We start from the raw sequence: 26,982 nt of genomic DNA on the forward strand, positions 1-26,982 counted from the left end.
GCGCGCGCGTGCGTGGGTGTAGGCGCGCGCGCACGCACCCGGGCGGGCACGCACCCCTGCACGCACGCACCCCTGCACGCACACCCGTGCGTATACACCCGCCCCTGCGCACGCACCCGTGCACACACGCACGCCCCCCTCGCACGCACAGTTCTGCTGCATACGCGCCCGTGCACACACACCCACACCTGCACACGCACCTGTGCAAGCACACGCACGCACGTGCACACCCACACACACCCCCCCCTGCACACTGACATGTGCCCACACGCTCCCCCCTGCGCGCACACCCCCAGGGGGCACACACATGTATGCACGCATGCACCCCCCTGCGCGTGCACCCCCTGCACGCACACCTGTGCTCACCCCCCCGCAGGCCCCACCCAGGGCCACCTCGGTGGGCTCTGCCCTTGGCCCCCTCCCCCTTGCGCGGTGCTGGTGACACCACCTCCTTGGGATGAGGCGACCAGTGCAAGCCACGAGCAGGGCTGAGGCACACCTCGGAGCCCTGAGGCACGCCTTGGAGCCCTGAGGCACACCGCTGAGCCCTGAGGCATGCCTCGGAGCCCTGAGGAACACCTTGGGGCCCTGAGGTACACCACCGAGCCGTAAAACTTTGTGGCAGGGCAGCCTGCGGCACGGAGGGGCTGATACCTGCTGAGCTCCTCTTCTCAAGGACGGTCGGATGCCGGGAGCTGAAGCCGGTAGAGATAAAGCAGCCTCTGAAAGGACGTGCTCCACCTTGCCGGGAGAAAGGGGTCAAGCAAGGAGATGCAAGGAGTCAGCGGAGCTGTTAAAACGACAGGTCAGACGCTGTTAGTTGTGAAAACCCAACTGATCGTCCACCGGTTCGATCAGTTATGGGCAGTGAAATGTGTACTTGATGGACTGATGCCTTGCCAAAAGACCTCTGCCCTCAGCGAGGGTTAAGTGCTGTGCATCCACCTGGCACATGTTGAGTTTTGAGTAGTGCGGAGTGTTGCATAATGATGCTTGACCAACTCAATGAACTGCTGCGATGACGTGATTGGCCTGCTAGATGAGGGGAAAGCAGTGGATATTGTCTACCTGGACATCACTAAGGCCTTTGACGGTGTCTCCCATGAGATCCCCATCGAGAAGCTGGTGATGTAGGGGCTGGATGAGCAGGCAGTGAGGTGGGTTGAGAACCAGCTGAATGCCTGGCCCCAGAGGATAGTGATCACCAGTGCAAAGTCTAGTTGGAAGGCATTGACCAGCGGTGTGCCCCTGGGGTCAAGACTGGGTCCAGTCCTGTTTAACATCTTCGTTAATACTCTGGATGGTGGGACAGAGCATACCCCCAGCAAGTTTGCAGATGACACCAAAGTGGGAGGAGTGGCTGATGGGCCAGAGGGTTGTGCTGCCATCCAGAGGACCTCAACAGGCTGTAAAAAATTGGACAGGAACATCAGGAAGTTCAGCAAGGGGAAGTACGAAGTTCTCCCCCTGGGGAGGAACAGCCCCATGCACCAGTGCATGGTGCAAGTCACCCAGCTGGAAAGCAGGCCCTGGGGGTCCTGGTGGATACCAAGTTGAACATGAGCCACCAGTGTGCCCTTCTGCAAAGAAGGAGAATGGTGTTCTGGGCTGCTCTAGGAGGAGTGTTGGCAGCAGATTGAGGGAGTTGGTCCTTCCCCCCTACTCAGCACTGGTGAGGCTGGACCTGCAGTGCTGGGAACAGTTCTGGGCTTCCCAGTACAAGAGAAAGTCCAACTGGAGAGACTCCACCAAAGGACCACTAAGATGATTAGGGCACCAGAGCATCTCTCCTGTGAGGAACGGCTCAGGGAGGTGGGGCTGTCCAGCTGGTAGAAGAGAAGGCTCACAGGGGGAATCTCATCAATGTCTATAAATGCTTCGAGGGAGGGTGCAGAGAGGACAGAGCCAGGCTCTTCTCAGTGGTGCCCAGTGACAGGACCGGAGGCCGTGGGCAAAAATGAAACACCAGAGGTTCCCTCTGAACATCAGGAAACACTTTTTTACTCTGAGAGTGACCAAGCACTGGTGCAGGTTGCCCAGGATGGAGTCCCCATCCTTGGAGATAATCAGAAGCCATCTGCACGTGGTCCTGGGCAACCAGCTTTAGGTGGCCCTGTGTGAGCAGCGGGGGTTGGACAAGATGACATCCAGAGATCCCTTCCAACCTCAACCAGTCTGTGATTCTGTGATAAGCCATCCCTGCCATTCGTCCTAACACCAGTCATCAAGGAATGCTCTGGAACTGGGTCCAATCCACCCTTCCAGCATAATCCTGCCCACCTGGAGGTGCTGCCTGGCCGGAATTGCTCGAGGGTGTGACAGCTTCCAGAAAGTGTCGATGAGCTGTCTCCAACACGCAGAGTTTTCGTGTAACCGTGCCTGGCATGAGCTTGTATTTTGCAAGAAGCTATGGCTTGATGTTAGGAAAGGGGGATCCTGAGATGCCGAGACCGGAGCAGATAAATGCTCAGGGGCAGTGGCATGTGTGCGCCGCCTCTGCCTGGGGAGGGACGACATTTTCTGGACACTGGTTTCAGAAGATACCCGCCAGGAGGTGACAACCAGCAGTTTCTAAGGACATCTTCATTGGCCTGATAATGCTTCTTCTTGGAGCCCACAGGCAGCAGCTGAAGGATTTTCACTCTGCCTGTTGTCCTCATTGCAGAGCTGCCCCTCTCACCTCCAACCCACTGCCAGCAGTTTCTCCGGTAGCCACAATTCAGGAAAACAAGTTCCCATACTGCCAGCCTTGCGAGTGGGCGATTGGGGGAAGTATTTGGATTACTATCCTTACCTAGCTGCGTAGGTGAGAGGAGAAGTTCCAGAGAACTGCTGATAGGGATCACTGTGGTATGGGGGACACCACAACCTGACACTTTGGCATAGGTGTTTAGCAACACTGATGTAAAGTCCCTTATGTGGAGCTCATTGCACCTAAGGGACAGGGCTTACCTGCTGAGGGTGTTGGTGATACTCATCTTCAATGGGAGCTCCGAGTTGGCCTCAAGGCAGATGTTTAATAAGCACTTCTTGGAGAGAGGTTGGAGCCCCTGTCACCCCTTTCCATGTGAGTTGCGGGGCAGTCGGAGAGGACAACAGGTATTCAGTCTGGGGCTTCCTCCTTTTTTTTTTTTTTTTAAACTGAGATTGACTGTATAACTGACCCTCCCAACATGTAAGAGCTTAAAGCCGTGAATTCAGATTTGGTGGGAGGTTTTCTCTTCTTGCCACTGTTGCCCTGGGAAGAAGCGTCAGGAGGTTATGTCCGTCTCCTCAGCACGTCCTATGGAGAGTACCAGTTGGCCCCTTGCTCTGCACCCTGCCTGCTGTGGATCTCCTCCGACACCCCCTCTCTGTGCACCACACTGAGAGCTCAGGCAGCGGTCCAGAGCTAGCCTCTCTCTTTGGGCATCAGGTGCCTAGGACATAGACATATCCAAGCTGAAGTCCACTGTGGTCCTAGGACTCGTGGCATCTCTGGCTTTGCATTCAGCCTTGCTCAGGGGCATGGGAGGTCCTGAATGGAATTCAGTTGTAGCTGCTGTCTTCTAAAAGACCCGCTGGACCGCACAGTTGTACATCTGCTGGTGGGCTGGGCAGTGGTTTGTCGCTACAATTTACTTTTTTATTCATGAAAAAGAGATTTCTCAAACCTCGTAGGTATTTGGGCTGTGACCAAATGGTCTGTATGTTAAATGTGCTTGGGAATGGTGTATTGCACCAGTTACCTGGCAGCTTAATTTGCAAGAGAGTCCAGTAGAGTTTCTTAGATGTGCGTTTTCTTGCTAAACTGTGGCCTGGTAAAAGCAGACAGGAGGGTAGTAATTAAGACAGTCAAGGAATAGAGGCCAAAAGAGAAATATCAAGAATTAAGACAGAATCTTTGGCAGTAGTTTTATAGAAAATATGAATATTGAACTTGAGAACGATGGGTAGTGAAAACACCTAAAGAAGAACAGTGTTGCAATGGAAAAAGCTCTGCGCTCGCTGGGGAACGTGCAGTGTGGACTGCTAGCAGAGAAAGCAAGGGTATCGCAAGAAAGGGCTGCATGAGTTGGGTGAGAACTCTTGGATGTATGACATATTTGGCTTTGGGGCCAAACACCTACCTGAAGTATGTGCCAGTGGCAGGCAGCCCTGGCTGAGGGCAGGGCACGACAACGCTCTGATTAGGAGCTGTGGCGCAGCTGCCTTACTGGAAAGGACCTGGGAGGGGCGGTGGATGCCAAACTGAACGTGAGCCAACAGTGCGCTCTCCCTGCGAAGATGGAGAACCGCGGTCCGGGCTACAGGAGCAGACAGGTGGCCGCCTGGTCTCAGGTAGTTATCACCCCCGCCGTGTGGTGCGATGTCCGGATGCTAGGTCCAGTTTTGGTCTGCCTGCTGCGAGGGATGCTGAGACGCTGGTGAGGCTCCGTAGAGGTTGGCTAACTGGCAGTGACCCTACAGCAGGAGGTGGACAGAGCTGAGCTCATTGGGTCTGGCCATGAGAGCGGTCCGAGAGCAGCCTGCGACTCCTTGGAGGGCAAAAGGTGATAAAGTCAAGTGCCTCTCTGTACTCGCAGATGATACAGCGAGAGAAAATGTTGTTGCACCTTTGGACATTGATGCTAGACATGTGGAAATGCTTCTTTTTCTGGGGAGTGGGGAGCAGCCCTGGGATGGCCACCACAGGGGTGGGGGGGTCTCCATCCTGGGTGATTTCCAAAACGTGACTACTCAAAGCCAAGGCCGATCTGATCCAGTACTGGCAATAGTCTTGCTTCTAGTGGAACAGTGGATAGAGATCTCTAGAGATCCTTTCCCACCAACATTTCTTTGATGTCACGGCTATGTAATGAAGTTCAAGGGCCTCTCCTTGATCCCATTCAGCCTCTACAGTGGTGATGCTTCAGCAAGAGCTGCATATGACTTTTGGGAGGCCTGAGCATCTTGCAAGACCTGTGATAACGTCTCAGTCTTCAAGTGCTATGGGACACTACGAGTGCAACTTTAGTCTTGCACCTTTCAGGAGGACAGTGCCTCCAGATGAGCGTGACCAGAGTTGCCCTGCCCTTTCCCTGGAGTATAGACTTCCATTGTCTGTTTCCTCAGAAGGTGAAAGTCAAAGGTGTCTTAGTGAAGCGTGGCTTCTGTACTCTAAAAGCAAGACACTCTTAACCTCCAAATCTCTAAGTGATGAACCAATGTTCTATTATGGCTATGTTTAAAGAGTGGGACCAATTGCCGAATCTCGGTGTCTTGGACACCTCTCAGGTCCACTCCAGGCTGACAGCCAGAAGACATCTTTCCCTATTGAGCCTGCGCTGTGACTTCCAAAGCAAACCAACCCAGAAGACAGCCTCAGCCTTGGCAAGGGTGATGGAGAAGGATAACTGTCCGGGCCCACAGCATGCATGTAGGATAGAGTGCTCAGGCACTCTTCGTACTTTCCTGTAAGGGTGTGAAGAACAAGGATGTTGTGGTGGGTTGACCCCAGCCAACAGCTAAGCACCCACACAGCCGCTCGCTCGCTCCACCCCCCACCCCCGAGTGGGACTGGTGGAGGGAATAGGAAGAGCAAAACCAAGAAAAGTGGTTCAAGAGAAAGACAGTTTCGTAGGTGAAGGAAGGAGAATAAAAACAAGTGATGCAAAGGCAGTCACCACCTCCCACGGGCAGACCGATGCCCAGCCAGTCTCTGCTACCTTGGAGGACAACGTCCCCCTCCCCAGTTTTTAGTGTGCGGTATCACATATTGCTTAGGCCAGTTGGCTGTGTCCCATCCCAGTGCTGTGAAGGAAGTTAACTCCGTCCCAGGCAGACCCAGTACAGATGGTTTTAGACTGTTGCCTGGGATTTAATCTCCAGGTCACATTTAACAGCTCTGTCCATAATACCGTATAACAAAGGGCTGTGGAGCTCTGTCTGGCACATCATCATTTCTAAAACACAAGGTCTTGCCATTGGAAATCCATTTTACACTTCAATCTTCCCTTGTAATAACTTAATCATTTCTCCTGTAATGAATAATTAAAATGGCCATTGAAACATGAAGGTGGAAACTTCCTTCAGAGTTATCAATTAAATCGGTTTATCGATGGAAATCACCTTTCAACGTCCATAGTTATTTGACACTGCCTAAACAGTATTTAACCGGCCTGCACAAACAAATTCTGGGCAACCGTGCTTCCTAAACTACAGTATTGCCTAATGATTTATATGTTTAATATCTCAGTGTGTTTACATTTAGCCTTCTCTGTTCTTGCTACCCCACCCTCCAGACGGTTCAAATAGGGTTGTGTTAAGAGGGATGAAGAGCTCTGTGCCGCACACCAGCGAGTGGTGACGGTTGGTCCTCTGCTGCCGCTGCGTGCCCTGTCCCCATCTCCTCTGCACGCCAGGCATCGCTTCCCTACACCGTCCGTCCATCCGAGGGGCTGACATCTCCCCATCTCCTCCCGCAGGAGCTGTGCCGCCCCACGGTTGGGCTGGTGGGCTTGGCTTTTATAAAGGTGAGTGTGGGAAAAGACATCGGCGGAGCTGGGTCTCTTTCTAAGTGTGGATGTGGATGGTTTTCATGGCTCCAACTGAAGGAAAACAACTCCGACCCAGCTGCCCGTGTTGGTCTGAGAACAGGGGACCGAAATCTGATCTGCTGGGTCGGGTCTAGAGGTCGGTCCAGCCTGGTTTTCTCTGCCTGGTACTGGTGAAAGCAGAGACCACCCAGGGGAAGCATGTCAGCCTGGCCATTTTCAGTGGTCCATCACCTTGTAGTCGCTAACATCTACAGCTGTCGTTGGAGGGAACAGCCCTGTCCAGTCCTTTCACTGTCTGTTCACGGACCTATTGCCCATAACTTTGTGTAGAACCTGCTGCTGCCCTTGAAATGTAATCAGTTATTGTCCTCCTGTGATCAAGGAGAAGGGCAAGTGGTCAGAGATTTTCTTTCCATGATTTTATTAGGGAGTACATTCACTGTTGGCTCTTACTGGACTGATCAGAATCAACTTGCTGTCCTCACTCTGCCTCCTGGGTAGACTTGGACAGCTGTGTTAACGGGTGATGCAAACAGCGTGGCAATGTTACAAAGCTCTCCCTCTCCATCATACCCTTTCCTGTAACGCAGCTGGGAGGAGAGAGCGGAGAAGTGGCTTGTGCTGTGTCATAACTGATGTGACAAGTAACACCCTTCATCCTGTGTGTGTTGGTAAGAGAACGTCTGGCTTGGGATCTGCAGCCCGTGCTGGTGCCTCTGGGGCTCTGGCTGTGCCCCTCTGAGCTGAGTCTGGCCCTGGCACCTCCGGGACCCATTTGGGCAGGGGGAGATGCTGCGGGATCCCCCTTCGCCTCCTCATCTCCAGCTGAGCGAGCCCAGCTCCCTCAGCCTCTCCACCCGCCAACACAGCAGCCCTGCACGGGACTTGCTCCAGTTTGTCACGTAGGTCTCGTACTGGGCAGCCCCCAGCAGCTGCTGTGCCCGCCCAGTGCCCTGCAGAGGCAATGGCCTCTTCCCTGGACTGCTGCCTGCCTCTGGCCGGTGCAGCCCTCACCGCTGCCGGGGCGCAGCCTTGGTAATCTCCTTGTCCCCTGCAATTCCCACCTCCTTCTCCTCAAGCTGTTTTTTGTCTGGTGCGTTTCTTTTTACCCAGTCTGCCCGCCTGGTACTGTGGCATGGGTTTGTTGGGGTTTTTTTCCTCCCTTGTGGAGGACTTCGTACTTCTCTGCCTCGTGTGTCTTGCCGAGATGAGAAACGGGTGGCTGTTTTCCAAAGGTGATGTGGGAGACGGTGTTTGCACAGCTGTCAGTCTGCTGGGGGAACCACGTGGCGAACACTGGGATTTGCCATTTAAAATGGGCGCCCGCGGTGCTGTAATGGATTGTTTCTAAAGCCGTGATTAAGCGCTCAGTGATTTTCTGTTTGACATGCCTTGCCTTGCAGTCCTGTAGAAAGCACCAAGTTGCCCTTGAGCTCCAGCAGCTCATTGCACCACAGACTGGTGTTCAAAGGCGTTTTCTTGTGTCTTCCGGACAGGAGCAGATACATTAGAAAAAAATAACAGAAAGAAAGATCACACGTGTGACATTGTGTTTTAACACACTTGTAATTTCCAGTGGTCTGTCGAGCATTGCAAGGATTGCTTGTCCCTTTCTGGAATTACTCTCCTGAGCTTCAATTGCTGAGCAGTGTTTCTGGACATCAGGCAAGCATCTAAGCGGTATGAAATCAAAACCTGGTAAGTACGGATCTGGTCTGAGGTTCCCTCGCTCCCGATGACACTGACGCCGTGAATATGTTGTTCTAGGCAAAGTGAGGATGTGGCTGGCTCTAGCTCTGACGTCTGTGGTCCATGGGATGGTATCTGGGCAATGTGTCTTTAATTTTCCATGTTCTAAGAATCCAGAAGCACGGATGAACATTGTAAGTATGAGGGCGTTGGAGCAGAAGCAGTAAGTGTCTGGGAAACAATCAGTTTAAAATGCTGATAGTTAAATACTACGTTTACGGATTACCTTGAAGGCAAGCGTTGTGGAACCTTGAAAACATTATTCTTTGCTTTTTATTTCTTGCAGAGTGAAATGATCTCCTTCTGGGGATACCCCAGTGAGGAGTATGATGTGGTGACGGAAGATGGCTATATCCTTCAGATTAACAGAATTCCTTACGGGAGAGGAAATGCTGGAAGCCAAGGTAAAATTGGTATTTGTGTCATACAGGAAGCCCACACCTTATGATGTCTTCTCATTGGGATAACGGGGCTTGTGCAGGAGACTTTTCAAGGTCACCCCCGGCTTTGGTATCGGTAGCCTCTGTTTCGGTCAGTAAGAATTTGTAGGGAAGGCTGATCCCTTGCAGTGACGTTTTCCCACCCTGCGTGGACCTGAGCGCAGGCAATGCCCCATGCACCCAGCAGGCTGCAGCCCTAGAAATGAGAAGTAGCCCATCCATCCATCCTACCCACTTGGTGCCCCATGCACATCTCGGATTTTCTCTGGGAGCGTGGCCTGTAGTACGTGGTCCTGCAGCCATGTGGCAGATCAGTAGACTGGTTTGCTACTCCTTGAGAAGTTTCCAGGGAACGCTCCTGTCCTGTGAGGAGTGACGACTGGGAGGCTCTAGATCCATCAAAAGGTGCATCTTGTCCTCTCACCTCTCCAGGCATCTCCATGTTTGCCTGCAGAGCTCCCTGGGCAGCCCAAGTTCTGCTAACACTCCTGGAGAACCATTTCTACCAAAAGCCTGCTGAGATGCAGAGCCTGGGTACTGCTCTGCTTGTGACTCTGAAAATACCCGGCTGGGCAGTGTCCTTGGAGACAAAAGCAGATGCTGTGAGATGTCTCTGAAATAGCAATATCACATTGCGTATTATAAATATTTATGATAGTAATGAGGGCCCTGCCGCAAGGTCGGGGAGACAGGTTCAGTCCTCTTCCCCATCTCCAGGTGTTCAAATCTTTCCCTCCCAGCCCCGAGAGCGTGGCCAAAGTCACGGTAGGCCAGATGGAAAAACGTATTCTGCCTCTTGGTGAAATTTGTCACTCCAGCACAGAACGCACGAACGCATCTTGGTGGGACATGGCTAGGGGTGGATAAGACCTTCCAGCATTGTTCAGGGGTTGGAGAAAATAAGGAGTGTGCGAAGACTTTGGGTTTTTTTTTATACTGTCCCTCAGCTCTGGGTGTTCACTTTCTTAATGATAGGTCGTCTGCAGAGAAGGTGGGAAGGGGTGTAGGGGATAAAAGGCAAAGTGCTCTGAGATATGGCACACCTGGTGCATCTGCTACATAGCAAACCTGTTTTACTGAAATCAAGGGGGACAGAGCTACCTAACACCGACACAAACCTCCATGCACTTTGGCTGCCATAATTAAGGAGGAAAAGAGTCCCTAATCTGCATCAAGTGATAACAGACAGCATTAAAAAAAAAGTCATCATGATGCCTGTCTTCCAGGTCCAAGGCCCATCGCATTTCTGCAGCACGGATTGTTTGGAGAAGGCAGCATATGGGTTACCAATTTGGCCAACAACAGCCTGGGCTTCATTCTCGCAGATGCCGGCTATGACATTTGGATAGGCAACAGCAGAGGGAACACTTGGTCCAAGCGACATCTGGTCCTGTCTCCCAAATGGGAGGAATTCTGGGCTTTCAGGTAAACGGGTAGTTGGAGGATCTAAGAAACAACTGACTTCATTTGTCTTCAAACGGTGATGCTCGAGGAGGAATGAACCAGGCTGAACTGGCACATCCACTTATTTTAGGTGAAAACCCCAAGGACACACTCAGTAGGATGAAGAAGTTTGTGGGGTTGTCCTACCCTCCCTGCTGGTTTTGTGGTTTGTTCATGATGGTTGTTCAGATGTAGATGATACACGTCTCGGTAAGATGACTACTTTTCCTTCTGCAGCTTTGATGAAATGGCTAAATATGACCTCCCAGCAATTATAAACTTTATTGAACAGAAAACGGGACAGAAGCAGTTATATTACATTGGTCATTCGCAAGGCACCACTATAGGTGAGTGAGTCTTTTTGACTGATCTTGATGACAGCATACAATGTCTCCATTATCTTTGGGATTTGTAAAATAGGTCTTACTAAAGTTAAACTATATACATGAGAATGTCTTGAAAGAGTAAGCTGGTTTTTCTTCTTTTTTTTTTTCCAGCTTTTATAGCCTTTTCCACTATGCCTCAGCTGGCTCAGAAAATCAAGATGTACTTTGCTTTAGCACCTGTGGCTACAGTTATATTTGTTCGAAGTCCATTGAAAAAGCTCGCATTCTTTTCCGACTATGGGCTTAAGGTATGTTGGTCGAGACTATGTTCTGCATAGCTAAAATGGATGCAGTTTTTCATAGAGATTGTGAAATTACCTGCACAGCACATTTCACATAATTTAGAGAGAGAGGAGCTCCATACTCCATCTATTTTCATAATGCAGGGAATCACACATCTTAATCCAGAGTGTTTCTGTCCTGTCCTGAATTTACTCCCCAAAATGTTCTGGCAGAATTAGAGCCAAGAGAGCAAGTGGTATGGGCAGACATGCGCGCAGCAAGTGTCAAAACGTTGGCCAAAAAAACCGATGTGAATTGAACCCTACCATTTAACGCAAGAGGAGTACAACGGTGTAAGACGTCACGCAAATAAAAATCCTGGAACAGAAACATTTAACGGGGTACACAGAAGGGTAAAATGGGCAACCTCATACCGCAATACTGGGGTAAAATAGAAGCTATGAAGTGGTGGTACTTTCTGGAAAAGCATGACCAGTCTTCGTATTTTATGAGTATCTTTGTAATTTTACAGGAGAAGTTTGGCACCAAAGAGTTCCTACCGCACACTGCCTTGGGTGAGCTGGTCCTTTCCAAATTCTGTGCCTGCTCGAAGACCTGCAAGAGCGTCTTGTCTATGCTCTTTGGATTTAACTGGAAGAACGTAAATATGGTACGTAGGAATAAATTAGCAGAGGGCCCCCAGTATCATTCTGCAGGACAAAGCCTTGGCTGCCCTGTTTTCTGGAGGTGAATGAAACCTTTTGTGAAATGGCACTCGTCTTCTTTCAGAGCCGAGTAGATGTGTACGCAGCGCACTCCTCAGCAGGGACTTCAGTACAAAATGTAATCCACTGGTTGCAGGTAAACTTTCCCAGCTACTTTCCTGTGCAAAACAGAATACAGTGTATTTTAATGGTCCTTTGTGGTCAGTCTTCAGTCTCTTGTATCGCTGTGCTGCAACACGTCAGCGGTATCTTTGTCGGGTTTGTTTTCATCCCTTCATAAAATGCTCGGCAGCTTCTTGAGCTGCCTGTACATCGTCGAGTAGAGTGGCCCCAAAGGAGCGGGTCTGCAAAGAGAAACATTTGGGGCTGAGGACCCTGCATCCACAGCAGGCACATTTCAGGGGTCTTATTTCGGACTAGCTCCATCTTGCCCTGCAGCCTGAGTGCTGTTAGCGGTCAGACTGCGGCAGAGATTCTCCTGGACGGCATCCAGTGAAGCTTAATACCAATTAAGCTGATTATTTCTCCTTCTTCCCATTGTAAGCATTGAGAACAGTCACTACCAGAGCCCCTCTGACACTGAAATGGTGCTGTGCTGCTCTCATCCTCTCTTCCCCAGGCTAAATGTACTCAGTTGTTTGCACGTTTCTTTGTTGATCATGGATTCAAATCCATAGGACAAGGGGTAATGGTTTTAAACTAAAAGAGGGTGGATTCGGACTGGATATAAGGAAGAAATATTTTATGCTGAGGGTGGTGAAACACTGGCACAAGTTGCCCAGAGAGGTGGTAGATGCCCCATCCCTGGAAACATTCAAGGTGAGGTTGGACGGGGCTCTGAGCAACCTGATCTAGTTGAAGATGTCCCTGCTCGTTGCAGGTGGTTGGACTAGACAATCTTTAAAGGTCCTTTCCGACCCAAACTATTCTATGATTCTATGAAATTGCCTCTTCTTGATCTCTCCTGGACCCTCACCAGTTCATGCATCTTCTCTGAAGTGTGTGCCACCGTCTGTGTGCAGAGCACATCTTCCTAGGGTGGCACTCCTCCTCAGAGACCCCAAAATAACTTTGTTGGTTTTGCAGCAAGAACACACACTCCGTCTCCCGAAGGGTCGTTGCTCAGTGGTGTTAGTCCTCATTCTGTATATGTCCACCAGTTTTTCTTTTCTATGTATAATTTTTATAAGACCTCAGTTTATCTGATGAGTAGTGAGTGGCAAAGAGCAAAACTAGAGGCAACGAGCACAAATTACAGCCCAGGGAGGTCAGGTTGGAGGTGGGGAATCAATCCTGCCTCCCCCAGAGCAGGGAGCAGCCCTGGGACAGGTGCCCGGGGAGACAGGGGGTCACCATCCTGGGGAGGTTCAGGTCCTGGCGGGGTCAAGCCGTGGCCGCCCTGACCTCACATTGCTGCTAGTCCTGCTCCAGTTAGACAAGTGATGTTCAGAGGCTCCTTCCAACCAACACACCTTTCGTCATGTCATTTCAGGCCAGTTCTTCAGTCTACAAGGAATATTTTGAGTTCTAATCCCACTTTCTAGGATATTTTAGCTTCCTCCCGTCCTGGTGTTAACCACAAGCCATATAAACATAATCTCTGATCATTTATCCAAATTAATGACAATAATTAATTGTACTGGCACAACGGCAGACGTGAGATACACTTGAAAAATCTTGCCAGTTCAATGATGAAGACCAACTTTTGAGTTTCCTCTTTTAACCTGATTGCACCCCCACAGAACTATGATTTCATTTAGACCATTGCATGTCTGAATTTGCTGCAGGGAGTTCAAAGCGGTGCGCTGAGAGCTTATGATGGGGGGAGCATGTACAACAGTCTTCGCTGTAGACAGGTAAGCTGCTTCCAGTGGCCAAGGTCATGGTCTTCCCTTTCCCTCACACATTCTGTTCCCATTCGTTCCTGGTGCGATTCCTCTGAATTTATTGTCCTCTCCTCACAAATTGGGCGTGCAAGTAGCAAGTCAGCAGGACCTCCGCTCGAAACAACGGTATTTTCTATTTTCTAAACTCTATTTTACATATAGAGTTCCCTCTATACGGAATAAAGTATTAGATGCTTTCCACTTATCCAGCATTTTTGTTAGAGTCCATAATCTGCCACAGAAAAGCAACGATAGTGACTGTGTGACCAGTTGCTACCTGAAATCTGTAAAACTGAAGTCTGCATGCTGGCTGTAAGTTGTCTAGCCATGATGCAAAGCAAGAACGGTGCTGAGCCCTTCTGTCACCCAGACCAAAAGTCGCAAGGTGGGTGGTGAGCAGTTCGCTCTGCGTCCCTTGGCAGCTCAGGCAATTCTTGTTCTGTGGCAAGAGGAGTAGCAGAGACAGGAAAAAAGCTTCTTTCTTCCTTAAGCGAGAAAAATCAAATTGTTCATAAAATGGCATAGTTCTTGACTGGAATAATTACACTGCAGGTAAGGAGATACGATGCTGACAAATCACCTGATGGCAAGTCCTCATGGTGCTGAGCTAAAGCAACCCTCCAGATGTGTCTTATTGTCAAGAACTTGCTTCTGAACACTTTCCTGCTGTTACCAAGCTGAAGGAAAGGCTAGTGCTTGCATGAGGCGTAACCACAAACCGCAGCAGAGCTGGTTGGAAGGGACCTCCAGAGGTCTCCAGTCCAACCTCCTGCTTGAAGCAGGATGATCCACCAGCGTTAGATCGGGGCAGCTAAAATTTTGCCTGCTTATCAAAGTTGATCAAATTGTCTGTAGTATCTGAACCAGAATTCCTAGCAGGGCAGAATTAATTTACTATTTAAATTAAATTTATTAATTCAATTTACTCATTAAATTGCAGCGCATAAACACCACGTCTTTTTGTAAAATTTATCTTCTTTCCAGAAGAAAACCTTTCCAGTTTTGGGTTGGTTTTGTTTTTGTTTTCTCCTTAATTCCCAAAGAAAAGCAATCGCTCTTGCGCGGTGCATATTTTATTGCGTTGCAGCAATGTCTGTCCTTTGCGAAACCCCGGTTTTCCGTCTCCTCAGATGGGTCCACCACACTACGACGTGAAGGACATGGAAGTGCCCACGGCCATCTGGAGCGGTGGAGTGGACTGCCTGGCTGATCCCCGGGACGTCGCCCTCCTGCTCCCCCAGGTCAGGAACCTGGTCCACCACAAAGTGATTCCCCAGTGGAACCACCTCGATTTCGTACTGGGGCTCGATGCAACCAAGGTTTTGTACCAGGACATCGTCGACATGATGAAGAAGCATCCGTAAAGCTGCTCTTCCGGTTTAACACATTTTTTGCTGATGTGTCTTGTAAGATTAATGCTATCTTTAACAGGTTTTGAAATTGGCCGCTGTTTGGACCACCTGAATGTAGCTGGTTAAAATGTTCTGCTTCTAACTAGAGCAGTGACAGGGTGGGCAGAGGAGCCTTTATGCTATTGCTGACTGGCACTTCATTTCCTTTCTTCTTCCTTTTTTCCTCCCTTCTTTCTTTCTGTTTTTCTCTTTTTTCCCCTCTTTTTTCTTTTTTTTTCCCCCCGTTTATTTTTTCTGTTTGTTTTTTTTTTCCTGTTGTTGGTTGTTTTGTTTTTTCCCTTCATCGGCCGTGTTTATTTGCAAAGTACGGTAAACACAGATGAGGAAACTGGGTGTTGAGATGTTTCACTAAGACTGGTACCGCAGTGATCTGTGCTCTGAGACGCAACGGACCCTGCGTAGCCTTTTCCATGTACTTAGCTTTATAGCGGCTTCAGTTCCCCTGAGACCTGGGGGTCTGGACCCCCTTGTAACGCAGTTGATTCTGGGCTTCATCAGAGATGCGAAATTCACTATTTTTCGTCTCGGAGCTGGCACTGTTGCTGCTGGACCTTTGAAACTACCAATGTGGAGCAGAAGGAGATCTTAACAGGTCTGTGGTGGAAAGCCACAGCAGAAATACATCTTCTTAGAGGCAATACAGTACTAGGGGTTTTGAAGTTCAATAAAAATTGTAATTAATCACATTTTTAATGTGGGTGGGTGGTTTTTATTTTTTTTTCAACAACTGAGAAGCCCAAAAGGAAGAATCGAGACAGAAATAAATCCTGCAAAGTAATTTCGAGAAAGACAGTCCAGCGTGTGATTCTGATACGCAATGTGCAAAATCCAAATGAAAAAGGGGCTTAAGGGAATGTACAAAGTGCCCACGTCTTAGGGTTTATCCGAGATGTTTTGGTAATATGATTGAGTCATTCAATTTGTGTTGCATATTTTCTGACTAAAGTGCTTTCTTCAAATCCAGGATGTATACAAGTGACCACGCAGCACTGCAAAAATTATCCCTGGTAGTGCATCATTTATGCAGCAGACCGGGCATGTGGGCAGCTGCCAGCCACAGAGGAGGGTTCAGTCTGGGTTTGGCTTTATTATTATCAGTATCAGTACTTTACAGAGAAATAAGATGAAGTCTGGCTACTTTAAGAAATAAGACTTCTACGTATTTGTGTCTTTACAGGTTTATAGTAACAGTTAAGAGCTGAACTGTTATACCTGAGCTCACGTGAAACAAAAATTTGCAGATCCTTTCTAAAACCCAACTCAGTGCATTGACTTTTACTTAGGAACAGAAGAGTTGGCTTGGATTTCAATGTTAAACATGGTGACGGCTATTCTTCCCATTTTTTAGCAATATTTTAGACTAAGCAAGGCACGTGGACCAAAAGAAGACAGGTCAGGGAATTATTCCTTGTCTTAAACAGGTCCATCTGCTTTCTGCCGTGGGAAAGAAGCCTGCTCGTGCCATGCAGCACCGGGATGCTCTCTAGCTGCCGGTGTCACGTTGATCAGTTGTTCTTTAAAAATAACTATTTTTCCTGTGCTGTAGTACAGGAAATGCTTTCCAGCCTTCAGGGCAGAAAGACATCATCCTTCAACCTCGCTGGTCGCCCCCAGTACGGCACCTCTTACGATGGATTGCATGTCTTTGCATGCGGTTCCCCCGAAGAAGAAAGAGAAGAGGGTCTGCCACGGTGTGGAAAGCTCCTCGAGGAAGGTTGTCGTTCCCTTTTAGGGGGACTGGAAAATTTCTTTCTGAATTTCGTTCCAGCCAGTCCCTTTTGGAATGGACGCGAGCTGTATTATTTTTGGTTAGACTTGCAGATCAGGCCGTTCCGTTTACCCTGAGCGGCCTCATTTCTGCCTTCAGTTCAATGCGCGTCCGTAGACCAACCGAACGGGTGGGAATCCCAGCGGGAAGCCCCACGCGCTGCGCCGTGCCGCACCTCTTGCGCCACGGCATTTACAGAGAAAGCGGTGATCTCAGAGGTGCCGCGGTGTGCCGGCGACATTTTCTTTAGCCTGAAGGAAGAATGGTTATTTTTTTATAACCACATCCTTGTTTCTGCTGGCCAAAATTCTGAGGCTCGTCAGAAGAACTTGATAAATGCGTTAACGATGTGACCATCAGAAGAATCAGCTTGTTTCAGGGAGGAAGAATCTAGTTGTGAGGCGAAGCAACATCTCAAGGAGAAATTACTCGACATTGTGCGGTCGGTACTGCCAAATTTTCAGTCTGTCATGCTTCCTTTAGAATTTCCTGGAAGATCTGTGTCACCTAGAAGCAGCCATGAAAGCCAAAGTAGATGTCCTTGTGCGGCCCTTGCTGACCAGTGTAGGATGCTACTCTTGTGCCGGCTTGCATTCGTTATGGTTTCCTGGTGTATCACGAGGCCATGTTGGTTGCAGTAAATAATTCACATTTAAATTCTTTTTTCACCCTGTTTTCATCCTAAGTATGTTGCTTCTGCTTCTGCCTCATTCCAAGAAGCTTTCTGTAAAATTGTCTTTTGAGGCAATGCTCTTTACCTAATCAGATTTTTCAGTTTGTTCAAGACAGTCTGTTTCCAGTAAATACTTTTGTCTCTTCTAAAAATGAAGAATGCCTGTTTCACAGACTACCAATTTGACAACTTTACTAGTTTAAGAGATTTCAAGGCTTATGACTTCCAGCAGCATTATTACTACTTCTGTCTCTGCTGTTGCTAAATATGCAACTGACATGTCTATTTGGGCAATAGAAGGAATGAATAAAAGTTGAAAATGAAGATGAATAAGGATGAAAAAATGGAAAAAGATTGGCCATAGGCAAGTCACTTCCTTGCCTGCCCCCTTTCAGCAAAGAATTGGTAAATGCTGGCAAAATTCAAAGAATACAAACAAACAGAACAAAAGAATACAAGTAAACAGAACAAAATACTTTACATATGTAAACACAGACATATACATACCTACGTGTATATATACACATATAAATATATAGGTATGTGTACAGTTCTGGCTTTACACTCCTAAGAAAAGTAATTCTGGAACAGTCATTTCTCACACAGTCCATTTAAAATGATAATTGTAGATTGCCAAAGGCGACTTAATTCTGTCTCCTCCTAAATGTATACAGCTTCACAATGACATAACATTCAGGCTCATCTAAAAGGTTAAAGAACAGGAAAAAGACACAAACTAACAAATCAACCTAACAAAAGCTTTACTCTGCAGAGCTTTAAGTATTAAAATGGAAGCTTTGCTACTGAACATAAAATTTAGGAGGGTCATTATTTCAAAATCTTAATTCTCTGAATATCATGCAAATAAACAAAAATTATTTTCAAAAAACTTGGGAGGGGAAAGAAGACTTCTCTCAAGCAGGCTGTGATTTCCCCTGTCTTCATTCTTAAAGCCAGAACACAAACCCAAGAACTAGTAAGTCATCTCACTGAAAGTAATATTTCGGTCTGTTTCAAATTGATAAGCGTCATTTCCTTTCTGCAACAGGATATTAAAGGTATCTAAAAGATGTCCTAAAGATGCCGGAATAAAGATATAACTTAACATTTGCAAATCAAAGAGCAGATCAGCCACTGGACACAAAGGCACCTACTTTAAGGTAACCTGATTGCCAGGTGCTGGCCATTCACGTAGTCCGGTGTAGGCACACACACCAGTTCTGCAATGAAGAGGTACTCAGAACACACACGCTCACAGGATGCTGTTGTTGAAGCACCGAGCTACAAATACAGGAGCCTAAATTTCAGGAGACATCTCTAAAAACAGGGGCATAGGTGTCAAAACTGTTTTGTTATTAAAAAAACCCATACTGCACATTTATGTTAATAATCTATGGGACCACTGCTTAAAATTACAATATTCAGACAGTTAAATACTCTCAAGCAAGGGGAAAGTAGAGATGTGACAGAGTCCATCTCGAGGCTCAAAGAGGAAAATGGTGAATTCCTGCAAGGGGTGAATTACCACGTCATTTGACCTCTCCAACTCAGGTTCTTTTACGCACAAATATCAAAGGCTATTCCAATGCTTGCTAATGGATCAAAGCATTACCTACTCCACACAGCCATTCCTTTGCACCTTCACTTATTTTACAGCCTTCATCTATACATTAATGCTAACAATCCCTCATAAAAATCCATTTAAAACTTCATTTGGCTTTGAACTGGTAGATACAATTATACTTAAGTGGCTAAAATGGAACCTGGCACAGGTCCACAGTTAGCAGCTCAGTCTCCAGCGTGCAGCAAAACCGATACGGAAAGGCATCTCAGAGCAACCTCAGATGTTAAAAGTGGTGGAGGAAAATTATGGAGGGTCTGGAAGATCTTTAAACTAGCTGCCCCTGATTAAGAAGCTGTCAAAGCGGGGATCATACACTGAAGCTAAGGAGGGCATGCAGTAAAGGCTAGTTACAGTCAAAAGCAGGGCTGTTGGGGAAACAAACCTCACTCCATTGACGCTGCTCATCACAAATCACAACAGTGATGGAGATTAATATTACCACAAAGCACCAAGCCACATCTTTCATCTAGCTTCAGTGTCTGTCTTATCTATAATAAAGGCCTTCAAGATCAGCAACTAAGGTAGCTGTACTCCCAAATCGTGCCCCCCTTCACTTTAAGCCCCTTGCCTGCAGCCTCAGTGTAGTTACACATGACCTTTCAGCTGGCCCCACAGGGTGCTGTGGCTAGAAGGAGAAACCCTCCCCTTCATCCAACTCTGCACATCCTTCATTTTAGCTGCAGCGTGAGCACAGCAGCAAAATGATTCTTCCCACTCCGAGTGACAGCAAGGGGAAAGTTTGCAACAAGGAGCAGGAACCTCCCCTTCCAGGAGCAGCTGGAATTGCTAGCTTGGATACCGAGAATGTTTTCCATTAGAATCACCAAATTTGTCTCCGGATTTGGAAGACCAGAGCACACAGATGATTGAACTGCTTTACGGGTAAGGAAGCCGCCAGAGCATATGTGGAAGCTAACGAGGCAGTCACTTAGCGAGTTAGATCAGCTTGAAGTGAAAACTAACAAATTCATTTGCACCATCAGTTTTGGGTCAAAACAGGGAGCAGATCTGACTCCCAGCACGGTACCCACTCACTGGCGCTGACAGAGGAGGTAAAAGCAGGATAGTGTCAGTGTGGAAGGAAGAGGACAACCATTCCTTTCAGCAGCTGTCCACAGTTAAATGCCTTAAGCTCAACATGAAATTGCATCTTAAATCCCAAGACAGGTGGATCCAGGAAACCCCCGTTCTCTGTCAGCAAAACTCAGCTCTTTGACATGCAATCAATGCAAAGTTGAGATGTAGAGATAGAGTGATGTACCCTGACCCTCTAAGTCAAAAAAGATCTGAAATCTACACCCTGTTCAGGCTCTGGAACACCTTCCTTACACTCTCCTCACCTATTTTCTGCTCACTACTTAGCCTAAAGAAACAACAGTAAATAAGTCAATAGCTCCAGTGCTCAGGAACTCCAGGGTACGGGCAGTAAGCCCCGTTGCCTGAGACAAGGAATTAACAATTGGCTGGAAATCTGGAAACTGGTCTCATGCAGGGTACAGGCAGAGAGAGGAAGAGAAATGAGGACAAGGGGAGGAGAAGACAAGACTTGATGGGTTCCCTCAGATAAAAGTTGATCCTGCAGTTATACAGAAGATTAAGAAAAGGATGTTTTGGAAAGCATCTGACAGTTCCAGCACTCCAAGAGCAAGTGAAATTAACTGTTCACCTTAACTACATCTTCTGAAGGGGACCTGCCTGCTTTTTGGACATGAAAGGATTTAATTACCCCAAATTTAATTTGAAATACATCAACTCCAACTGAAGACAGGCCTTGTGATGCAGACTAGAAGAACCTTGGAAAGACTCTGAGAAAACAGTACTACACACAACCTTTTCTTTTCTTCTGTTCCCAGGGCATTCACTATCGACCACTGTTAGAAAGGACAGGATGGGCCAGACCCACCCCCACAGTCATTTACTCCAGTAATGAGCAATCGAACAGCCACCTCGTTATGCCTGTCCCCACGTGCTACTACAGTTTGGGCTGCTGAGCTGAGCTAACCAAACTGAAATGGCTTGAGAGTCAGCCATGACTGCAAACATCTCCAAGCACCGTTCCATGGTATGTTGTCGTAATAAGCCTAACAAAAATCAAGATGGCGTCTGTCCTTGCAGACAGGGGAACAGCACGGCCCATCGTAGTTGTTACACAACACTCTTACTTTCTAATGCTTGCAAACCTGCGCTTCAGTTAGTGACCAGTCTATGTTTTTAACATTAGTTTATTGTTTCTTTATATAGGAGAAGAGTACACATGTGACTATTAAAAGAAAAATACATAATTATGAAAAGGATGTCTATACATTTACCCTGCTCGTATGATTCAGAGTATGAAGTGAAAGAGCACGCTCGCTAACCAAGAAAATTCAGCGGGGATACCATTACTTTCCATGGTAAAGGGACAGAGGAAATGAGAGCGCTAACAACGCAACGAATAGCAGAGAAGTCCTGTTCTTACAGGATATTTATCTATTTAGGCACAAAGCTTAAATTAAGAGAAAATGAAATATGAAAATACTTCTCTTCTTTACCGTGATCAGACATCAATTTTCCCTTTGCTACTGTAAGATGCTCTGCTGCAGTACAATGTCCTGCTGCCATCTATTCTTCTCTTCGCCCGCCCCGTCCTCCTCTTTTCCCTCATACAGGTCCTGGTTGCTATGAAGTGACTCCAGAGAAACCCTGGCAGCTCACTCTAACCACCTCCATCTATTGCGCTGGTATCTTTTAACAGACAGACAGCTTCCAAACCACACTCACATATTTAAATACGTTAAAATCCGAGATACGGCAAAGCACAAGGAGCCAAGCATTGAAGTTGGCTCTTCATCTTTCAAGGACCAGTAGTTTTTCTATAAACTGAGCGCAGAAAACCCACAAATTTTAAAGCATCTACTTCAGGAGCTGGCAGCAGAGAGGCACCAAGCCCCGTCTGACCAGAACTGACTCGAGCCACATGGATGCCCCTGTGCTGCTGCCAGCATACTGAGTGCAAAGAGGGGTTATTAGCCAGATGCAGCACATCTTTGGTACAACACTGCAGCTGAGGCAGTAAATCCACAGCCCAGCGCACTTCAAACAGCTCTACCAGAGTCAGCACAGGCCTGGCTAGCCTTCCTGGCTTCTGCTCAGCATCGGTCCTCAGAGCCATCTCCTGTAGAGCTGCATCAAGATCTCTGCCCTGTAAATCCTCGCGGTGGCTGTTCTGTGAGGATCAAGTCTCAAACCTACTCAGAGGCTCGGCAGCACCTCAGCTAACCAGCCCTCCCAGAAACAATGCTGCTGGGAGCCCACTGTGCACGAACACTGACTGTGCGCAGAGCCAGCGTGGGCAAGCAGGATTCATCAGCCTGACCTCAGAGAAAGGCTGGCCCTGGAAGCCTCACACCTGAGACAACACGCCTCAGCTAGTAAACCTGTCCAGACCTGAACTTACACTTCTTCCTCAGCTCCGAGCTGCTCTTTCTAAGCCTCCATGGCACTGTTAACACATTCACCCCAATAAGTCACCGAAGGGTAACCGAGATTTACTCATGATTGGGGAATACAACTCCCAGGGGGCAGCCAGAAATAGCAAACAAGCTGGAGGGTCTGAGAGGCTTTCATCTTATAAACTAGAGACCAGAGAGTTCTGATCTGGGCCTCCTCCTCCCCTGCAGTTCATATGATTTTAGCCTCACTGAAATGCCCTAGACGTTTTCCCCACAGCGCAAAAAGAAAAACAGACTCTTGAAAAAAATAACTCTCTATTTTGATATTTTTGCTATCAAGGTTTTACTGCACATGTGCCACATGAGCACGGGCCTCAACATAACCCACCTCCTATCATTTTCAGATTCACCCTATTCTGGTGGAAATTAATAGACAGCTCAGACTGTTGAGTGTTTCTTTGCTATCCAAGATGCTCAATTGCCATTTTAGGCTAGATACCTGCGGTATTGAGGTATGAACTTACTGTTTACAATGTCACCTTGCAGCTGAAGAATTTGTGGAACAGGCATTGTGAGAATAACTACATCAAACTGTTCTGGCGGTCCCATTTTCCTGGAGACTTCCCATTTCCCATCTCGGAGACAGATGTGAGTTACATGCTGTTCATAGAAGACATCTGCACCTGCGTGGAAAAAGAAGTTGTTAAATACACTTAACAGTGAATCCCACTGAGAAAATGCAGACTAGTTTCCCTTAGTAACTGGATGACTTGCAAACAGCAAAGCACACAGTTTTAGGGCAAAATTTCACAAATTGGGTTGAATCAATTGAACAGCCAGCATATGACATTAAAAGAAGGGATCCTCACCAGCTGAAAAAGATCCCATTGCTCCCCTGGTACTGGCACTCATCTGACTCCTCTCTGACATGATTAAGCTCAGTAAACGGATGGAAAACTACCAGCTGCTCTCTTTTTCAGGTTAGTTTACTGTGGCTTTAGTGAGCTGAACCAATTCAGAGTGAAATCCGATGAGTGCAGGAGGCAGCCCAGGATAAGCAATCAAAGCACGCCCACAGGAGCTGAAAAAGAGTGTTGTCCCTGTTAGCATCTCTCATATATCAGAAGACAGGAATGTAGGTAATTATTTGCAAGATTAAGGTCTAAAAAACCCAGATAATTAAAAAAAGACAACGATCACATGAAAGAAGCAAAACTTGACTGCTCATAATCAAACTAGAGCTAAATTAGTCACTAAACTGTACAAGTGGCTCTGCCACATTACACCTAATGCAGTAGTTACATAGCTTAAACTAGCAGATGATCTCCTTCAGAGTTTTCTGAAGGACTTTCAACACAGCAGGCTCACATACTGCACTCATTTCTATGAAACACAGGATGGAGCTCACCACTACGTTCCCAGCTGCTCAGTTAAACAGCTCAGCTAAGTACACACTCGTGAAAAAATACCCAAACACTCACTTCATTCAAGCTGCAACTCAATTCTCTTCTCAATGTCACTCCCACTAAGTTATCTCTGTCCTAACTGTTAGGTCCGACTTTCGTATGCTAAAGCCAATGGTGTAAATATAAGCTTGGCCTCTGATCCTACACGTTATATTCGGATAGAGATTTTTATATGCCAGCAGTACAGCTGAAGTCAGTGAAGCGCTTGCAGGACTTGAAAATTCATAGAGCTCGCAGACACGTTTATCCATCTAAGCAACTTCAAGACATACATAAACAAACAAGGAACTCGAGCGTTCTCATTGGAGATCTAAATTTGAAAGACAACTCAAGAATGCCATCAAAACCCACAATCATTAAACCCTTTCATTTCACACAAAGGCATCCAAAAAAATTACCTGACTGTTTTAAATAATACTTGACAACCGAGGAGATGCCCTGGGGTGCCACATAATTGCACGAGCCTTCTTTCACTACCATTCCTTCAATGGGTGCAGTCAGCGGTTTCAAGATGCCGTGAGACAGAAGTTCCTCACAGAAGCTTAAATGAAGCAAACAACACAGAGATGAAAATACACAGCAGGAAAACCAACGGCAGCTGTCGTTATTTTTCACAAAGTTCAGACCAGCCTAACTTTTGAATTTAGAGAACAGTTTTTAACTACCTCATACAACCTGTGTTTCAAGCTATACGGGAACCATAGCTATAAAAAGACAAACTACCTTGCTATTTGATTGGGGGCTGACCAACGCTACCTACTGTGCCTGTAACAGAAACCGTTGGTGGTTTCACCTGAAGGTTTCAGGACTACCTGCAGCAGGAGCACATATGACAGTTACTTAAAGCTCTGAATATCAGTGCAAACTGCATTGCCACCATGGAGCACAGGAATATGCCAGCAGCTGGACACGTGTGCCTGCAAAACACCTCTTTCCCCTGATTTCCACACAAACTTCACATTTTTAAATCACTGTTACATCACCATCCCCTTCCCCAGCCTACAGCGAACCGCCCTGTGCACCCAGCAAGCCCAAGCAAGCCCCACCGATGCAATCCTCCCCATCCCCAGTCAGCCACCACTCTTCTTCAGGGCAAAGACGTCACGTCCCCACAGAGACGAGACCCCTCACGCTTTTTCTGTCATACCTAGCTTTCCTGCCACCTGCACGGTGCTAAGGTGACGCAGAGGCACGTTAGCTCTCGAAAGAGATCTCTGTGGATTTAAGCGGCAGGGTCACGGCCACCTGCATTTCCTACGGTGGGTAGGCGTGCACCACGGGTGAAAACCGCCGAGCCGTGACAGCCGTGGGCAGGGCAGGGCAGGGCAGGGCAGGGCAGGGCGCGGCGCTTCGCCGCCGAACCCGCCCGACCCCGCGTACCGCCACCTGCTTCGCCCCCCAGGCCCCCTTCCACCCGAGGCAGCAGAGATGGGCGGGCAGACGGAGGGAGGGCCGCAGGCAGAGCCCGGCGGCAGCTCAGTGACCGGGCAGCGGCTCCCGCGTTCCTGCCCCGGCCGGCACCTCCCCTCAGGGCGGCACCTCCCCTCAGGGCGGCCGCGCGCGGGGCGGGGCTGGGGGCGGGGCTCACCTGCGGCGCGGCCCCGCGCGCTCAGTCTCGAGGGTGATGTACTGCGCGCCCAGGTCCGCGGTGCAGGCGGCGTCCCGCGCGCTGCGGCTCGTGCTCATGCGGCCCCCTGCGCGACAGCCAGTCAGAGACCGCCACGCCACGCGACCCCCCCCCCCCCCCGCTCCCCGCCGCGTGCCGGGCCCACCTGCTCCGCGCGCCTTGTCCCAGACGGCGACGCGGACCAGCGCCACCCCCCGCAGCAGCGCCGCGCAGGCGCCGCCCGTCAGCCCCGCGCCCACCACCAGCACCCGCGCCATGGCCCGCCGCGCCACGCCCCCCGCGCCGCGCCACGCCCACAGGCGGGGCGGAGACGTGAGGGAGCGTGCGCGCGCGCGTGCGTGGGTGTAGGCGCGCGCGCACGCACCCGGGCGGGCACGCACCCCTGCACGCACGCACCCCTGCACGCACGCACCCCTGCACGCACACCCGTGCGTATACACCCGCCCCTGCGCACGCACCCGTGCACACACGCACGCCCCCCTCGCACGCACAGTTCTGCTGCATACGCGCCCGTGCACACACACCCACACCTGCACACGCACCTGTGCAAGCACACGCACGCACGTGCACACCCACACACACCCCCCCTGCACACTGACATGTGCCCACACGCTCCCCCCTGCGCGCACACCCCCAGGGGGCACACACATGTATGCACGCATGCACCCCCCTGCGCGTGCACCCCCTGCACGCACACCTGTGCTCACCCCCCCGCAGGCCCCACCCAGGGCCACCTCGGTGGGCTCTGCCCTTGGCCCCCTCCCCCTTGCGCGGTGCTGGTGACACCACCTCCTTGGGATGAGGCGACCAGTGCAAGCCACGAGCAGGGCTGAGGCACACCTCGGAGCCCTGAGGCACGCCTTGGAGCCCTGAGGCACACCGCTGAGCCCTGAGGCACGCCTCGGAGCCCTGAGGAACACCTTGGGGCCCTGAGGTACACCACCGAGCCGTAAAACTTTGTGGCAGGGCAGCCTGCGGCACGGAGGGGCTGATACCTGCTGAGCTCCTCTTCTCAAGGACGGTCGGATGCCGGGAGCTGAAGCCGGTAGAGATAAAGCAGCCTCTGAAAGGACGTGCTCCACCTTGCCGGGAGAAAGGGGTCAAGCAAGGAGATGCAAGGAGTCAGCGGAGCTGTTAAAACGACAGGTCAGACGCTGTTAGTTGTGAAAACCCAACTGATCGTCCACCGGTTCGATCAGTTATGGGCAGTGAAATGTGTACTTGATGGACTGATGCCTTGCCAAAAGACCTCTGCCCTCAGCGAGGGTTAAGTGCTGTGCATCCACCTGGCACATGTTGAGTTTTGAGTAGTGCGGAGTGTTGCATAATGATGCTTGACCAACTCAATGAACTGCTGCGATGACGTGATTGGCCTGCTAGATGAGGGGAAAGCAGTGGATATTGTCTACCTGGACATCACTAAGGCCTTTGACGGTGTCTCCCATGAGATCCCCATCGAGAAGCTGGTGATGTAGGGGCTGGATGAGCAGGCAGTGAGGTGGGTTGAGAACCAGCTGAATGCCTGGCCCCAGAGGATAGTGATCACCAGTGCAAAGTCTAGTTGGAAGGCATTGACCAGCGGTGTGCCCCTGGGGTCAAGACTGGGTCCAGT

At 49.1% G+C, this 26,982-nt stretch overlaps 2 protein-coding genes across 2 annotated transcripts; one reads left to right on the forward strand and one right to left on the reverse strand.

Moving 5' to 3' along the window:
- Positions 1-8,296: 8,296 nt before the first annotated feature.
- On the forward strand, positions 8,297-14,733 carry LOC129208731 (lipase member K-like). Its single transcript, XM_054831968.1, has 9 exons — positions 8,297-8,401; positions 8,554-8,671; positions 9,934-10,132; positions 10,388-10,497; positions 10,648-10,784; positions 11,291-11,428; positions 11,548-11,619; positions 13,271-13,339; positions 14,500-14,733. The coding sequence occupies exons 1-9, from the start codon at positions 8,297-8,299 to the stop codon at positions 14,731-14,733; spliced, it is 1,182 nt and encodes a 393-aa protein (XP_054687943.1).
- Positions 14,734-18,377: 3,644 nt separating this feature from the next.
- LOC129208732 (renalase-like) lies at positions 18,378-25,634 on the reverse strand. Its single transcript, XM_054831970.1, has 5 exons — positions 25,516-25,634; positions 25,332-25,437; positions 24,142-24,284; positions 22,802-22,960; positions 18,378-18,442 (listed from the first exon to the last, which is right to left on the reverse strand). Exons 1-5 carry the CDS (start codon positions 25,625-25,627, stop codon positions 18,378-18,380), a joined length of 585 nt encoding a protein of 194 aa, XP_054687945.1. The 5' UTR covers positions 25,628-25,634.
- Positions 25,635-26,982: the final 1,348 nt, after the last annotated feature.

The sequence above is a fragment of the Grus americana genome, chromosome 7 (genome assembly GCF_028858705.1).
Source record: "Grus americana isolate bGruAme1 chromosome 7, bGruAme1.mat, whole genome shotgun sequence".
Classification (NCBI taxonomy): Eukaryota; Metazoa; Chordata; class Aves; order Gruiformes; family Gruidae; genus Grus; species Grus americana.